Source organism: Lepisosteus platostomus, chromosome 23 (assembly GCF_059453375.1).
Source record: "Lepisosteus platostomus isolate fLepPlt1 chromosome 23, fLepPlt1.hap1, whole genome shotgun sequence".
NCBI classification, from domain to species: Eukaryota; Metazoa; Chordata; class Actinopteri; order Semionotiformes; family Lepisosteidae; genus Lepisosteus; species Lepisosteus platostomus.
The window spans coordinates 15,360,711-15,378,248 of NC_142633.1; the positions used below are offsets into that span (position 1 = coordinate 15,360,711).

At 47.5% G+C, this 17,538-nt stretch overlaps 1 protein-coding gene across 2 annotated transcripts in view; it reads left to right on the forward strand.

Moving 5' to 3' along the window:
* Positions 1–125: 125 nt before the first annotated feature.
* mtor (mechanistic target of rapamycin kinase) overlaps positions 126–17,538 on the forward strand; it is a 98,420-nt gene continuing 81,007 nt past the window's right edge. The window contains exons 1-18 of one of the 2 annotated variants that reach the window (XM_088617178.1): positions 126–277; positions 2,597–2,758; positions 3,068–3,176; positions 3,338–3,570; positions 4,279–4,479; positions 4,573–4,707; positions 5,243–5,518; positions 5,891–5,999; positions 6,304–6,487; positions 7,079–7,207; positions 7,583–7,827; positions 8,172–8,387; positions 8,817–9,022; positions 9,320–9,442; positions 9,918–10,001; positions 10,853–10,945; positions 14,700–14,834; positions 15,191–15,320. In XM_088617178.1, coding sequence (XP_088473304.1) covers positions 2,639–2,758; positions 3,068–3,176; positions 3,338–3,570; positions 4,279–4,479; positions 4,573–4,707; positions 5,243–5,518; positions 5,891–5,999; positions 6,304–6,487; positions 7,079–7,207; positions 7,583–7,827; positions 8,172–8,387; positions 8,817–9,022; positions 9,320–9,442; positions 9,918–10,001; positions 10,853–10,945; positions 14,700–14,834; positions 15,191–15,320 — 2,728 coding nt within the window. In that variant the 5' untranslated portion in view covers positions 126–277; positions 2,597–2,638. Of the gene's footprint in view, positions 278–482; positions 639–2,596; positions 2,759–3,067; positions 3,177–3,337; positions 3,571–4,278; positions 4,480–4,572; positions 4,708–5,242; positions 5,519–5,890; positions 6,000–6,303; positions 6,488–7,078; positions 7,208–7,582; positions 7,828–8,171; positions 8,388–8,816; positions 9,023–9,319; positions 9,443–9,917; positions 10,002–10,852; positions 10,946–14,699; positions 14,835–15,190; positions 15,321–17,538 lie in introns of those variants that run through there. The other variant, XM_088617177.1, reaches the window with a different exon arrangement.

Consider the following 17,538-nt stretch of genomic DNA (forward strand, 5'->3'; position numbering starts at 1 on the left):
GCCATCCAACCAAACTATCCCAGACGACAAATCAAAAACCAGCATCCTCAATTTCGTAAATAAAGGCCAAACGTTTTCACATTGGTCCTTTTCTGAAGTTGTTGCAAGTCAATGTTTCGTTTCATTGGATAGCGGGTCCAGTCAATCACTTTCGCGTGTTTTGAATGGGTAGAGTGGTTGTCAATCATCAAATTCTCTTATTTTCATTGGTCAAAATAGAAATCTCTCCAAGGTCTTGGGTCGCCCTCCCAAATTAGGTTGTGATAATCTGAGACTGGTGAGTACTGTTCTTCCTGACTGAAATTATGTGTTTGCTTGGATCATTAAAATAATTTGGTGTTTTTTTGTTGAATAAACGCCAGTTAATTGTGCTTATTGCACTAAGCCTAATACTCAGAGCCTTGGTTTATTTGCATTTAATGATGCGATGTCAGTATTTCAAAGAAGGCTGCTTCAGTACAGGAATCATTTAAGAAAATGCACGACATGGTTTGCAAAGGGACACTGTATTCGTCCACTTTGTCAAAAACGTTAATATCGTTTTAATTCATGCAATACGTTGTGCACCGAAGCCTTTCGTAACACAGTTTTAAGGACGATCGATGCATTTTTTTAAAAGTGTCGCAATCTCGCTTCAGGTAATATAGCCACTTCGTCTATCTTAGAGTATGTTACTATATAAATTAATTATTACTTTACTTATTGGCATTTTAATTCAAATTAGATTCATCATTACGTTATGCCGCTTTTAATACCTTCTCCCCTTGCTGTATATATAGAAAGTGGACCAAACAGGGTCTTTTTTCAGCGATTTGGTTATGAGCCTGAGGTCCGGCTGTGCAGCAGCAATACAAATTCATTCGTCCATTTTTTAACCGGTTCGTCCAGTTCAGGGTCGCGGGGGAGCTGAATCCCATCTCGGCAAGCACAAGGCAGGGTACACCCTGGACGGGACGAAAATCTATGGCAGGGCACCCACTCACACTAGGGCCGAGTTTCCCAGAAAGCAATTAATCACCGCTATGTCTTTGGACTGTGGGAGGAAACCTGGAAGCATGGTTAAGACATTTATTGCATTTACACACTGCCTTTTGTCCTGGAGGGTCAAAAGCAACGTATATTTTTCCCTTTTATTAAGGTTTATTTCTTGAGTTTTTCTGTAATGGATGTGGTAAATACTGGACTAAAGTAAGGATATACTTTATCTAGAGTGAACTGGATTGCCAATTGTAACTGCCAATTACTTGTTGTTCCAAGACTCCCTTTGAGGACCCCAGATACGTATCTTTCTTCTGCTCAGGTTCCTTAAATTCCTCACAAAAGGTGTTATAAATGGTCATCTGCTTTTCTTCTATTTTTAAGCAGGAACTGTATAAGAGTTTACATCTGTCAGAGTGGCAGGGAGTGAGCACCAGAGTTGTTGAGCAGGGCATCTGAGAGGGTAGTTCAAGACCTGTAGCTGTAAAAAGTGCTGCTATAGCAGAGTGTGAAGCCCTGTATGGTACCGTACACAGGGAGCAATGAGAGGTGTTGAGTATTTCACGTGTAGGGCTTTAAAAGTTAACAGTGAAAGTTTGAACTGAAAGTGCTGGGTAGCAGGGGCTCCAGTGAAGACGTGTCAGAATTGGTCACCTTTGAGCGTGTTAGAAGTCAAGCAGCTGAGTTTTGGACCGGATGAAGTTTGTTTAGGAATCAGGTAGGGAGACTAACCCAGCTGAGATGCGATGAAGGCTTGAATCAGGGTTTCTGCAGCAGTGCAGTCAAGAAAAGCCAGCGTGTCTGAGGTGACAGTAAGAGACTTTTCAGGTGTCTTTTATGTGTGTATCAAAACAGAGCTCAGGATCAAACAAGACCCCTAGATTTCTCATACTTGTAAGGCAGTGATTAAATGAGATGTAGCTTCCCTGGGATTTATGCACATCACATCAGTTTTTTCTTGTTCTGAATAATAGTGTTGACTAAAAGAAGCCAACCACAGTCAGAACAGTTCTCAGGGACAACCTTTTGACCCTTGAATTCTGAGTCGTGAGGGAATCCACAATCGTTGTAAATATTTTGGGGAGAAACAAGGCTGCCATTGTTTTTGTAGCATTTCAGGTTTCCAAGCTTCCAGTACTTGCAGAAAAGCCAGTACCAGTTTCTTCATGCCTGTTGTTTCATTTTCAGTCCGTCTCGCTTAGACCTCTTATGTGGAATCAAAATAATCTTAAGTATTTTGTTTTCCACTGCATTGACACGGTCTCTTGAAGATCTTCATCTCTTAAAACCAGAAATAATCCAACCGCAGTGCAAAGGGACTCATTTTTTTTTTCCTAGGAGCAGTTCCAAACATTTTACACATTTTACAACAAAGGGATAACGAAGAATTGGTCATAGATAGCTCTGGTGCATATTTTTCCCGTTATTTCCCTTGAAATCATAGCAGCATATAAACAGCATCTAATGGGAAAATATCAATATAGTGTAAATAAGACAGTTCTATACCTTTAGTTTTCAGTCGATGAAGAAAATTCAATTTTCTGCCCCTTTTCAAAAAACAAATCCCCAAAATCCCACCTGAACCGCTGCCAGGAGTGTTGTTTATTTTTTAATACAGTTGAACGGGGAGGTGGGCGCCCCCTGCTGGACAGCGGCCATCATGTCGGGAACGGCCACCGTCCTGCAGCAGTTCGTCAGCGGCCTGAAGAGCCGCAGTGAGGAGACTCGGGCCAAAGCCGCCAAGGACCTCCAGCACTACGTCACCACCGAGCTGCGAGAGGTGAGGAGACCCGTGGGGTCCCCACTGCCCCTTTCCCCTGCCCGTCACTGGGGGAGGCTCAGGGTGCAGTGCAGCACAGCGTGGTGCGTGTCTCAGTCCTGTTCGAGGAATGAAAGTGCTTTGGACCCAAGAGGGTCGAATTTGATTTATTGCTGGTTTGATTTCAGTTTTCTTAGCGGCTTACAGAATTGATTGATCAAACGAGTCAGCGCTGCTATGGTGGAGGCGGATGTGGCGCACTGTTGAAGGTTCGCCCAGCGCAGGAATGTTAATCCCAGCCCCTTTTCTCGTTGCCGCTGTCTCTCCCAGCTCAGCCAAGAAGAGGCCACCACCTTCTATGACGAGCTGAACCATCATATCTTTGAGCTGGTGTCCAGCTCCGATGTCAATGAGAAGAAAGGAGGCATCCTTGCCATTGGTGAGTCAGTCCTGCGATTTCTGTGTCCGTTCCCCAGGTTTCCTCGAGGAATGAAGAAAACCCCGATACTGACACTACCGAACAGTGTTGTCTGAAACGCAGGTCATCTTATTCCGTAATGGCTGCCGGTGCTGAGCTTCTGTGCCGTTTTCCTCACACAGTGAGCCTGATTGGAGTCGAAGGAGGAAATGCCACGCGAATCAGTCGATTTGCGAACTACCTCCGCAACCTGCTGCCCTCCAGCGACCCGGTGGTCATGGAAATGGCCTCGAAGGCCATGGGACACCTGTCGATGGCCGGGGACACCTTCACTGCGGAGTACGTGGAGTTCGAGGTCAAGAGGGCTCTGGAGTGGCTGGGGGCGGACAGGAACGAGGGGCGACGGCACGCCGCGGTAAGAGCTTTGCCGCCAGGCCTTTTTTGGCATTTGACCTCGCGCCTGGAGTGGGCTGCCGCTGGCCGGCGCCCACCCGCCTCGGACCTGAGAACGTGTCCGTTTCAAATATCGCCCTGGCTCGCCGGTAAGCAGGGCAGAACCGGGGTCGCAGCGCGAGCTCAGAGTTGGCCAGGAAACTAATGGTGTTGTTCTAGTCCACCCACTCATCCGTTTTCTAACTGCTCTGTCCAGTACAAGGTCACGGGGGAGCCAGAGCCAATCCGGTCAAAGCGATGGGCACAAGGCAGGGTACCCCCTGGGCAGGAGACCAGTCCATCGCAGGGCACACACAGACACAGGCACTCGCACTCACTGTCACACCAGGCCAGTTTTCCCAGATGCCAGTTATCCGTCCAGCATGTCTTTGGCCTGTGGGAGGAAACTGGAGCTCCAGGAGGAAACCCATGCGAACACAGGGAGAGATCCCCCCAGAGTTTGGAAAATCCAGGGCCCCGAAATCTTTCCGAATTTCTTAAACAATTCGGCTTCTTTTTTAGAACTAAAGAACGGTTAAAAATGAGGCCCTTCGGTGTCTTGAATAAACCAGGATTTGCACTCCCACTCGTTGTCCAACCCGAGCCCTCTGGTTCGTGTTTCACTGCTGGTTCAGAACCGACCCGCTGGGTCGACTTCCTGGGTGACGTCTCGGGGTTCCTGTCTCTGCAGGTGCTGGTGCTGAGGGAGCTGGCCGTGAGCGCCCCCACTTTCTTCTTCCAGCAAGTGCAGCCCTTCTTCGACAACGTCTTCTACGCGGTGTGGGACTCCAAGCAGGCCATCCGCGAGGGCGCGGTGTCGGCCCTGAGGGCCTCCCTCATCCTCACCACGCAGCGCGAGACCAAGGAGATGCAGAAGCCCCAGTGGTACAAGGTGCAGACCGGCACGTCCGCGCGTCGGGCGGGGGCTGGGGGGGGAGCTGAGGAGAGGGGGCGCTGACCTCCGCCCTCGCTCTGCCTCTTGCAGCAAACCTTCGAGGAAGCCGAGAGGGGCTTCGACGAGAGTCTGGCCAAGGAGAAAGGCATGAACCGGGACGACCGGATCCACGGCGCCCTGCTGATTCTCAATGAGCTCGTCCGCATCAGCAGCATGGAGGGAGAGGTGAGGTCGTGCGCCTCGCAGTCGACTGGCTCCAGTGGGAGCCGATGGGAATTAGTGCAGGGCCACCTCTCCAGTCTGTATCTTCGTCATGTAGTCATGCAGATCGTGCAGTCTTTGGCCAGAGCAAATTATTTTAGTATTTTAATGCGCCAGCTTTCAGCTTCCCAGGATAGTCTGTGCAACATGTATTTCATGTATGATATAAAGGAATGCCTGCGTGCCCGTAAATAACATTATGATGGTAACTAAGCCCTAGCATTAGCAAGCTATACAAATATTTTTAGATTCTAAAAGCTAATGTCATGTCACGGCGTCTTTGGTAAATGCCTGGCGGAGGGTGGGACACTCTGCTAATAAAAATGATGAGCTTTCGTGTGCCACTTGGGTCCAAGAGGCACATATGAAAACAAGGTGGGACCAGGGCAACCATGCCCCCTGACCCCCGATCTCTGACCCCTGACCCTGCTGACCTGGTCTTGAAGCGGAATCGAGCGGTGCAAGTGAAGGCCTCTGTTCTCCTGTTTCCGCCCCTCAGCGGCTCCGAGAGGAGATGGAGGAGATCACGCAGCAGCAGCTGGTCCACGACAAGTACTGCAAGGAGCTGATGGGCTTCGGCACCAAGCCGCGCCACATCACCCCCTTCACCAGCTTCCAGTCCGTGCAGCCGCAGCAGTCCAACGCCCTGCTGGGGCTCCTGGGCTACAGCACCACCCAGGGGTACCTCAGTTTCGGGGCCACCCCGGCGCCGGCCAAGAGCACCCTGGTGGAGAGCCGCTACTGCCGGGAGCTGATGGAGGAGCATTTCGAGCAGGTGATGCCCGTCTGCCCCGCGTGAGCCCGGTCACCCCGGGGTGGGACCCCCAGTTCCAGACGGAGAGCCCCCTTAATTCTTAATTGCAGTGCATTCCTTTTAAAGCCTGTTGTGCAAACTTCCATAAGCTTCTTTTAAGAACTGTTAGCATTTTATTTGAGTTCCTTTAAATCTGGACCTTTACCTCAAATTCTGACTCTATGCTTATTTCCGATAGAATGTGACAAAATATCACCTTTCAGAAAAGTGTTCCTAGACCCACAAACGTCCGGCCGGTTCCCTCATTTGGTGTGCTGGTTCCGTAGGGTGACGGAAATGCGATTGATCCAGGAGATTGTGTATAAAATCGTGTGGTGGTTTGCTGTTCCCCAGGTGTGCCGGTGGGTGCTGAAGTACCGGACCAGTAAGAACCCTCTGATTCAGATGACGATACTGAACCTGCTGCCTCGCCTGGCTGCCTTCCAGCCTCACACCTTCACAGGTCTGTTGGGAAGCACTCTGGACAGGCATGCATGACCGTATCTGCAGGTGCCTTTTTAATACTCAGTGCCCCCAGGGATCATGGAACAATGGCTTTTTTTGTCTGTTAAATAAAGTAATTTACTCAGTTTGAGTAGATCAGGGCGACGTGGAGCCACAAGGCCTTGTGGTTCCCAAACACTGCGCTTCTTTCCTTCCGAACTCCTTGCTGTTTCTCAGTCTGTAACAATTGCCTCTTCTTGAGTTTTCTTGAGTGTTTCACTGACGTCCTCTCGCCTCTGCTGGTTCCCACTGGCGATTCTCAGATCACTATTTGCTGGACACCATGGGCCACCTGCTAGGATGCCTGAAAAAGGAGAAGGAGCGAACAGCGGCCTTCCAGGCCATGGGCCTTCTGGTGGTGGCTGTGAGGACTGAGATCCAGCCCCACCTCGGCAAGATCCTGGAGATCATCAAGGCTGCCCTTCCGCCCAAGGACTTTGCACACAAGTAGGTATCGTAGGGCCTTCGGCACCTGCAGGGCCAGGCCAGGCTGTCAGAGAGCTCTGGGCAGAAAAGTTCATTCCATCCTTCAGCAACAGAGTGCAAACAATAGGGCTGTGTTCCATTTAGAATCTGTGGCTTCCAGCCAAGAGAAAGGCGTCTACACCTTATTCATTAGTGCAATCCTAAGGATCTTAAGTGTTCAGATCTGCATTTACAGATGTATGTTGTTCTGTCGCGAAGCGAAGTAGCCCTTGATTGAGAAAGTCGTTTCGTTGCCATTGCAGTTCAGTGTGGTTCGGAGATCTTGCAGAAGAGGAACCTCAGGAGCGCTTTGCCTGCTGGTCTGAGCTGCTGTTTGGTGCCTGAGACACACGTTTAATCAATTAAATTAGTCGCTTGCCTTGCATTAATTAGGAATCAGTTAAGACATTTTTATACGTGGTCGGTTTTGTTCATTTAAGGTGCGCGGAGAGGTTTCAGGGGCTTTTTGAAATAGGAAATATTAGAGCAGTAGCTGCGGAAGTGTGGGCGGCGGGTGGACAGGGCCGTCAGAAGAGAAATGCCATGCTGAGACGAGTGTTCCCTTCCCCCCAGGAGACAGAAGACCGTGCAGGTGGACGCCACCGTGTTCACCTGCATCAGCATGCTGTCTCGCGCCATGGGGCCCAGCATCCAGCAGGACATCAAGGAGCTGCTGGAGCCCATGCTGGCGGTGGGCCTGAGGTGAGCACCGCTCCTCTTCCACAGCTGTCCCTGGCCTGGGGAGTGTGCAGATCCGCAACAGTGGGAAACCCAGGGGCTGGTTTTTGAAGCTGGTGCTTCCACCTTTGCCCGCGTAGCCCAGATGGATTGATTGAATATTTTATTTTTTCTGAATGAGTGTAACAATCTGAACTCAACTTAGTAAAAAAGTAAAATGCCTGGGGTAGAGAGATCTCCAATGTAAAGCTGACCAGCAATCTAATGGAAAAGATAAGCTTGCAATTTTCTTTCTCGGGGAAGAAGAAGTTGTGTATTACGAAGGGTGACATTTTTGACTTTCGGAGGAAGTCCTTGAGTGTGGACCGCGGCGTCCTGAGTGCCGTGTGTGTCTTGCAGCCCCGCCCTGACTGCAGTGCTGTACGACCTGAGCCGCCAGATCCCCCAGCTGAAGAAGGACATCCAGGACGGGCTCCTGAAGATGCTCTCCCTGGTCCTCATGCACAAGCCTCTGCGCCACCCCGGCATGCCCAAGGGCCTGGCGCACCAGCTGGCGTCGCCCAGCCTCACGAACATCCCGGAGGCCAGCGACGTGGGCAGCATCACCCTGGCCCTGCGCACCCTGGGCAGCTTCGAGTTCGAAGGTGAGAGCGCTGGGAGTGTGGGAGAAACAGCACCCAGCTGGAGTCTGCAGAAAGGCTCACATTGGTCATGGAGGATTGTTATAGCTGTGTGCCATTCATAAAAGTGTCTCTGTTTTAAAAACCTTTCATTTATCAATAGCTTTGTTTGTGGAGCCTTAAGAGTTTTTCTATTTTGGTTTTTACTTTAATCAAAACGTTAACACAGGTTTGAAGTGGATTGAAATTCCCGTAGGACTACTTTTCAGATTTCCTGCGGTTCCTGCAGTCTGATGTCCATTTCACCTGGTTGCTCGAAGTGATCCTGCTGTCTCTCTGCCCCCCCAATCCCCCCCCCACCCCTTCAGGGCACTCGCTGACCCAGTTCGTGAGGCACTGTGCCGACCACTTCCTGAACAGCGAGCACAAGGAGATCCGCATGGAGGCCGCGCGCACCTGCTCCCGCCTGCTCACGCCTTCCATCCACCTGATCGGCGGCCACGGCCACATCGTCAGCCAGACGGCCGTGCAGGTGGTGGCCGACGTGCTCAGCAAGCTGCTGGTCGTGGGGATCACTGACCCCGGTGAGGCCCAACGCCGCCTCGCCGTGCCCAGACCCATACCGCCCGGCTGTGATGATCGGCGGGCTGGTGTGGAGAGATGGGGCAAGCCAGGCGGTCACCTGGAAAGAATCTGAATTGTAGTTTAAGATTGTTAATTGTTAAATTAACCTTGTTAAACACATTGTTAAAGGTTTTATTTGTAATGCAATAAAAAAATCCAAGTAAACACAGGGACCATGCTGACTCCTCACAGACAGTCATGATGTCTTCAAGCCGTCTAGTAATACATTTCACATCTAGGCGTTTAGTGCTTGGGTGGCCATGATGCAGAGGACGAGCGGCGTGTTTGAGGCTTGCTTGGAAGGACAAATCGCCTGCGCTGTCTTTTCTGTAACATGCCTTCTTGTTTCCCCCAAATCCCCCGTTGTGTTTCTGCTCCCGCCGGCCCAGACCCCGACATCCGCTACTGCGTGCTGGCCTCCCTGGACGAGCGCTTCGACGCGCACCTGGCCCAGGCGGAGAACCTGCAGGCCCTCTTCGTGGCCCTGAACGACGAGGTCTTCGAGATCCGGGAGCTGGCCATCTGCACCATCGGCCGGCTCTCCAGCATGAACCCCGCCTTCGTCATGCCCTTCCTGCGCAAGATGCTCATCCAGGTACCGAGGCGAAACGCCGCCTCGAACTTTCGCTTTTTATTTTTAGCTTAAGCTTTGGTGAGGATGAATAATGGAAACGGTCAAACACCACCTTTTATTCTGTTCTAGTGCAGGATTGTCTTGTGATGAGAGTGAAAATCATTTGACATTTTGCTCAGTCGTCTGTTTTTTTCTAGCACAGCTAGCAGTATGTGTGGAATTTTGTAGACCACCACCAGATGGCAGTCTTGTATTTCCATTTGAGATTGTTGCTTCATTGAAGCTCACTTTAAGGTTAACGAGGATCTGTTTCCACAGATACTGACAGAGCTGGAGCACAGTGGGGTGGGCAGAAACAAGGAGCAGAGCGCCCGCATGTTGGGTCACCTGGTGTCCAATGCGCCACGACTCATACGCCCCTACATGGAGCCCATCCTCAAGGTACCCCTGCTGAAGGAAGACTTTTTGCCATGAATGTCTTGACACACTGTGACCTTCTTATCTTCTATACCTGCGTGGGATAACAAGGTGCTACTTCTGTCCACAGGATCGTTCCACCTGAGTGCTCGAGTGCTTAATTCAATTTGTTTTTCTACTTCGTTGAAAAGTTTAAAAAGAGGTGCTAAATGGACAGAATAAGAGGATAGTCGCCCTTATATGTGGCCTTGTGTCATGTAATAAAAACTCACAGAGCACAAATGGGCTCTGATTTTTTTATGGCTAGTTTGAAAATGCAAAAAGGAAATTGAAGGGTCGTTCACACATCTGAGTTTTGGTTTGAAAATTTGGAAAAGCAGAAGGGAAGAAAAACGTTCCTTTTCCTTGTCTAGGATCGTCTGTGGGCTGGTACATGTTATCCTCTGGACTCACGCAGGTGTCCCTGGTGTTGACTCGTCTCGGCTTAATGTTGTTGCAGGCCCTCATCCTGAAGCTGAAAGACCCCGATCCCAACCCGGGGGTGGTCATCAGTGTCCTTGCCACCATTGGAGAGCTGGCTCAGGTATGGCCGTGCGGAGCTAGTGGCGAATCAGCCAGTCAGACGGGCATGCAGGGAGCTGTGCAGCTCGGGGCTCAGGGAGTGTCCTGTGCGTGTGTCATGCCACACCCGATGGCGCCCGAGGCTCACGGCTGCATCGGCAAAGCGTGTCCTGCGTGTTGAGGGTGCTGCAACATGCTAACCCCCTTGCTGTTGCAGGTGAACTGCTGCGCGGCTGAGAGAGGGGAGGCAGGCAGGGTTAGGAGAAAGCTAGCCCTACACAGGAGGTGCAGCTCAGGGGATGCCAGCATAGGGAGAGTCCATACCAAGGTGAAGAGACCTTAGAGGTTAAGGCTCATTTGCTGAAAACAGAGGAGACGCACAAAGCCCGTTATTAAGAAATACATTAGAACTGTACATCTAAAATATATCCGCTATTCCTTGACAATATTATTATGAAATGGGCAAACTATTCTCTTAAAGCAGTCATAGACAGCTCCATTTTGTAGATTGGGAGAAGGTATGCAGGAAGGAAACCGTAGACACTGCTCGATCCAGCGGTGCTTCCTTGAGGTGATCAATGGAGAAAGAGGCTGAGGTTTGATAGAGTTGCTCGCAGGAGTGGAATGCACATCTTTGTAATGCTGGTACTGAATATTTTGAATCTTTCGAGCAAAAAATATGATTTGGAGGATAAGTCTTACATTTCTGTTAGCTCCACCCTTTCCCAAACCATAGAATTTAGGGATTTATTTGCTCATTTTAGAGGCAAATTTCAGTGAAGCCTCATTCCTTGTGATAGTTCTCCAGCAGTTAAGAGTTAGTTGAAGTGGCCGCCTGCACCAGGTCTGTGGTCTCACTGGGCTGTACTACAGGTCAGCGGTCTGGAGATGAGGAAGTGGATGGACGAGCTTTTCCCCATCATCATGGACATGTTGCAGGACTCCTCCTCCCTCGCCAAGAGACAGGTACGTGATGGGACACAGGGTCTGACCGATACAACACAGGATTCTGGGTAAGACAGGAAAAGTGCAGCACTCTGGGTAAGACAGATACAGGGTAGGGTCCTGGGTAAGACAGGTGCAGTGTGGAACTGTGGGTAAGACAGGTAAAGAACAGGATTCTGGGTATGAGGTGCAGTGTGGAACTATGGGTAAGATGGGTACAAAACAGGATTCTGGGTAAGACAGGTACAGTGTGGAACTGTGGGCAAGATGGGTACAGAATATGATACTGGTTATTTCAGGCACTGAAAGTGGACACCTGAGAAAGGCATGCAGACTCTTGACAGACTGTTGGGGTAACCTCAGGGTTTCGTGAATGGGTCACAAGGATGACAGCATACTGTTTCACTATACTTTTTAAGATTCATCACCATATTAGATAGTATGTCAAATGTTAATTCATTTAAAACAAAAAACAAAAAGAAGCTTAAAGTGTTTAAGTTGAACTGGCACTTTTTAAAAGAATAGTGGTTTCCCTGTAACTCAGTTGGTTTCTCACTTCTTCATCTGGTCTGTGGTGGAACAGGGCTGCTGTTCCACAGCTCCCATGCATATTCCGGGTGGATCCTGTCCTACCTGTGAAGTGCTTTGGGAAGAAAGAGCTAAATAAACACAAGGAATTCATTGGTAACTCATTGCTTGGTCTCACCAGGCATCTGGGTAAAATTGAAACTTGAGAATCCCCACAATCAAGGCAACCTCACACACAAGCAGAGGCCAGCCAGACGTGGTCTCTAGAATGTTTAAGTTTGAGAAACATTCACTAATGCTTTCTGATTCGTAGTGGGAGCCAGTGTAGGAATAAGCAGTTTAAATCCTTGCGATATTTATGGACTCCGCATTACCCCACAGCCAGAAGCAATAAGAGGCGTCATTAAAAAGGGGGAGAAAATACAGCCCTTCGGATGTTGTAATTCTTGAGTCTCCAAAGCCAAGTTCAAGTCACAGGAGCGAAACTGATCTGGAGGTGACTTACTGGTGACCTAGGAGGAGGAATGTCTTCATCTGTGTCTCCACAGGTTCTCATTGCTTTCCCATTACTGATATTATTTTATCCTGCTTTAGTAATCACCTCGGTCGTAAACTCAATGTGAGTTAGCTCTCGGCGTCTTGAGCTGACTCCTGGCTTTTGGGAGAGCAACTGTAAATGGGTCAGTCAAGACGCAGTCAGGCTAAACGGGGGAGATGAGGACAATTTTGGGGGTGTTAGGATGAAGATTAAGTTTCCCAGGGGTTGTTTGAAAACTTCAGTACATGACCTATTTAAACAGAGGTAACTGACATTTAGGCCAGCAGCCATATCACCCTGCAGCTCAACTGGCAGCCCATTGAATCCCAGCAGTGTGAGCCTTTGAGTGGAGTGTCCAGAAAAGCGCTATATAAGTGTAAGGAATTATTATTGTTTTATTATTATTCAGAGTGTGGTGTTTACTGTGAAAGTGTTGGTTAAATGGTGTGAGTACTGCTATTTCCAGATTTCTTCTATGTGTGATGCCAGCCAGCATCAGTTCAGACAGAGGCTGACATGTTTGTTGCCAGAGGAGATCTAACACCTTTTCAAGTTCATGCTTCAGATCCAGAATCAATAACAAACCACAATTGACAATCCAAGCAAAATGACGTTTTTGCCCCATTATGCGTGTGGCAGCAGAGAAATGTTTTATTACAGGAGTGACAGGCTTCATACCTAGTTTTATTTACCTTGGAATGTGGAAGTTTGTGGAAGCAAGGGCTGTTGTGTGTGTTCTGAGATATGCATGGCTATAAATTAATTCCTTAAATATGTGCAAAAACTGATCCAGTTTACCTTCTGAAGTTCTCGCAAACATAAAACAAAAATAACTTTTTACATTTTTTCTTTCATTTTGTATAATTTCTGACTAGGGCATTCTTGAAAATAAAATTTAGTTTTATCGTTTGACATTCTGCACTAGCTGATGTGACCTGATCTGGTGTAATTTTGTTGTTAGATATATGCTGGGCTTAAAAATGTAACCAAATTATCTCAATAGCAGCCATCGGTGTACCAGCTTTGGTACCAAAGATCATAAACAGATTACTTATGATAAGTTAGTTCATTCGGCCTGTTGAACATTTTTTAACATTATTGAAAATAAAAAGAATGATATACCAGGTGGTCTTATCTTGCAATTGACATTGACATTGACAAAGGCTGTCTATTTCAAATGATGCTCTCATTTTAGAGATTTGGAAAGAAACTGTTTGAAGGGTTTTGCATTTCACATTTAAAATGATGGTGATGTTTTGTTAGTAATTCATTTTACATTAAAATCAGTGACCTAGTTTTTTTCTATTCTCCTGATTAAAAAGTTACCTGTTTGTGTAAAAAGGTGCAGTTGTATTTTCTCGTTAGTCTCCAGTTTTCCCAGTCAGCAGTGCTGGTGTTTGTTTAGTGGACACCTGTGGCAGGTGTGTTGTAATGTGGCAGTGCTGACTGAGGCCCAGTCTGGCTATGGCTGGTGTTGTCCAGGGTAGAGGTGCAGATTGATTGTGTAATAAAGTATTGTGATGAATAAAATGTGTTATATATCTTAGAGGTGCCTGAGGTGCCTTTTAGAGCTGTAGAATATTGATCATCCTGAACTCCAGACTATTGATCACTCTGAGCTCCAGAATATTGATCATCCTGAATTCCAGACAATTGATCACTCTGAGCTCCAGAATATTGATCATCCTAAACTCCGCACTATTGATCACCCTAAGCACCAGAATGTTGATCATCCTGAAATCCAGACTATTGATCACCCTGAGCTGCAGATTATTAATGCATAACAGTGTGGAGACTGGTGAAGCATCCTGCTCTCCTTAACATGTGGCTGATATATTTTTAATCTTGTGAATTCTTTGGAGTACGTGATTCCCAAACGAAATTATGTGCTGAGTGTTTTTTTATTGATTTGGGTTAATAATAATTTCATTTTGCGTTTCATTAACAACTCGCCGATTGTTTCAGAGTCTGATGCCCTTGCCTTCTTCCAAGGACAAAGATGATGTAATCCCTTAATCTCATGCTTCGCTGGCAGCTTACCTTTTTGTATATTAGAGTGATTTATTTTAATTCCATCGCATTAAATGTTCTTTGATTCTACACAAAGCATTTTTTTCCAAATTACTCTTGACATCTTGAGTATAACATGAAGCATTACTTTGCCAGTGATGTAAGTCTTTTTCTACTTGATTACAATGTAAAGGGTTTTGTTAATGCTGTTTTTGCATTTTGCAGATTGCAGAGTCTGGAAAAAAGTTGGACCATTTCAAATAGCAAGGCTTTTAACAAACTCAGTACTGTTGTGTAGAGAGAATTGCTATATCAGGATTATACTATTACTTTAACGTGAAGCACCTACTTTAAATTAGAATCACGGGATCGGTACATTTTTGCCTTCCCGTGCCATTTTTTTGTTTGTTAGAACATTGATAATTTGGTATATATGTCTGTGCTGAAAAACTTGAACTTAAGTTGCAAAAGCATACCATTCAGCATATTAGTACATTACAGGGATAATCTAACTGCAGAACCTGACACAACTACATAGCATTTAAAAAAAATCCTTTTTATATTTTTCCTGTTTTATTCCTTGAGAATAGTATTTCTCACAGTCTTTGGTCTTGGCGCCTTCCCAGACTGGTGGCAGAGGGCGGTCCTGAGTCTGTGCACAGCTCTTCACTGTGACCTGTATGTGCTCTTGCCCTGCAGGTGGCGCTGTGGACACTAGGGCAGCAGGTGGCTAGCACTGGATACGTGGTGGAGCCCTATCGCAAATACCCCTCGCTGCTGGAGGTGCTACTCAACTTCCTGAAGACCGAGCAAAACCAGGGTATCAGGAGAGAGGTACTGATCTCGGTAGACTCAGGTCCTAAAAGAACCTGTTGCAGTCTACTGCCATTATCTGTAAAGGTATCCATGCTTTCGTTTGACATTCCAGATTGGAATAAGAAAACGTCTAGTTCATCTCTAGACTCATTCACATTTTTTTAAAGAAACGGATAGGACCTCCCTGAAATATTCTACCAGGGCATTGCACTGTTTTTTCTAGTTACGCCAGTGACTAATAAACTGTTAGTGGCAAATGTGGAAATGGGATGTATTGATGGATTTCTATTGGGAGATGTGTGGCTTGGCTTCCAATGTCCTGCAGTTTCTTCTTCTTCACCCTTCGTGACGGATTGGCTCTGATGTTTCCACAGGCCATCCGGGTCCTCGGTCTCCTTGGAGCCCTGGATCCCTACAAGCACAAGGTGAACATCGGGATGATTGATCAGTCCAGGGACGCCTCGGCGGTCAGCCTCTCCGAATCCAAGTCTAGCCAGGATTCCGGTATGCATTCTTGGGGAAACGCTTAACGATCACCTTGGTGCGCAGCTAGGGATGCTTCTCTGTCGTTAGGACTCAGATCCAGTGGAGTGTAGAGTAATGGAGCTGTTTACACATGCAGAAGCACTCAAACCGCTGAGGTTTCAGGTCGAGACAAAGTGAACTCGAGGTTCTGACTGTAAGTATTTTTCCTTGAGGCTGGGGGGGCTCCATGCAACCCGGATTTCCAAGGTAAGTTAACCTTGTAAAAGTCACGCACTTGGCACCTGCTGCGTCGGCTCGTGTCTCACACGGCCCTGAACAGTGGAAATCAAAGAAACTGTCCATGTTACAAAGTTTGTTTTCGGATTTAAACCCATTAATGTGCTTTGGCAAACATAAACCATTCCTGTTTGCAGTGAAACTTATAATTAGGCTTTTTTCCTCGCTGTATGGAGGACTTAAAACAGCACATTCGTTGTCAACAGCCATGGTGCATATTGCTATTTTTCTAGCCGTAATTAATCATGATTGCAGGATATAATATGTACATTCCTGTAGCACGTTACAGCAAGATCCTTTTGTGTGTTTTTGTGTTGAGGTTAGCTGGAGTGTAATATTCTGCACTAAATCAATCTGACATTCGGCTTTCATTGAGGATGGGGTGTGTCATTAAGACTTAAAGGGTGGGGGCTGCTGGAAGGTAAAAATCGGGGTGAACCGGACGTGTTTCGGCCCCCTTGATCTGATCAGAACGGCCTGAGGCCCTGGCGGCTCCAGATACAGCCCGTGCACTTGCTCACCTTCCGCGTGTGAGGGATGGAGGGATGATGGCTTTAGCAGCATCGCTCCATAAAGAGGAGCAAGGAGGCCAAAACAAATCTCTTCGTTCAGGTGTCTGGTTACAGGGACAGCGAGCTCAGGGCCTCTGGGTAATGCAATCGCTGTCAGCAGTTTTGTAGACTGTTGTTCCTGACCTGCTGGCTCTCCTGCGAGTTTTAATATAGGACACTGTACTCTCTGTGATGCGCAGGGGTCTCCTGTCTCGTGTGTATCCCTGCTGCACAGCTGGTTACCTACCCACTAAGCTGCCTGGTGCTTCTGATCGTTGCTGAGAGTCTGAGGGAATGTGGTCTGGAACTGGTGGCATCCCAGGCCAGAGAGAACAGTGGACTAACTATCCCAAATTCAATTGAAACTGAATTAAAAAGCACTTCGCCTACAGTGGGGGGGGGGGCGGGGGGCGCTGAGGATGAACCGGTAGTGGAAGGTTTTGAAGCCACAGACTATGTTTTTGTTTCCATTTTTTATCGTGACTTTATTGAGTTTTTTGAGTGTTTATGAGTATAGTTGTCTGTCCAGAGTAATTGGATAAGAGGAGGTCATTCAGCCCGTCTGGCCTGTTTGTTCGTCACTGTTTCCACCAGATTGTATCCTTTACCTTCCTGTGCTTTACTATACTTCACTCTGCTTTTTCCTAATGTATTGAGTAAACGTTTCCGAAAACGCTGAATAATGGGCCTGTGACACCTTGTACATGGTCTACATTAATTTTGAAAAGTGAATCTATAATAAATATCTCAGATTAGGTTGCCTAAGGCCCTGAATATGGCCTTAAAGACTTAATTCTAAAATGCTTCTGATGTCAGTGACTCGAAACATTCTCATATTTTTTAATTTGACGTTATTTATTTTTACAGTTACCTGTCTCCACGGTCATTTTATCCCTTGCTTAGCCTACAGTAATATTTTTGTTCTGAAGACAGTCGACTTATGGCTGCTGCAACCAAAACGCTTATTATAGCACATTCTGTGTAACATCACGCTGCCAAAAGGGTCGCGGTTTACCACTGGACCACCAGTGCAGACTGGCTGCCCTCGCAGATGAGATTGCTTTCTTCCCGAACATTTCCAGTTTCCAGTGCATCCATTGGTGCTCTGGCTCGCTGTCCTTGGTGTCTGCAGGATGAGCTGTGTGAACTGTGTAGTCCCCAGGGCTGCCTTGTTGTCTTGGGCGTTTGGCCTTTGTGATGTCAAATCTAATTAGGGAGTAGTAGAGCAAAGTGTAGAGGGCAGGGAGGGGAAGTCTGTCTGAAAAAGACAAGCCTGGTAAATCAGCAGCTGCTAAAGGTACAGTATAAGGGCAAAGGGGAAGAAGGCAGCAGTTCTACCGGTGTTAAGCTGGGAGTCCAACTGTAGGAGCTGGACGCTGTGAAGGTTTATTCAGGGAGCACAAAAGACT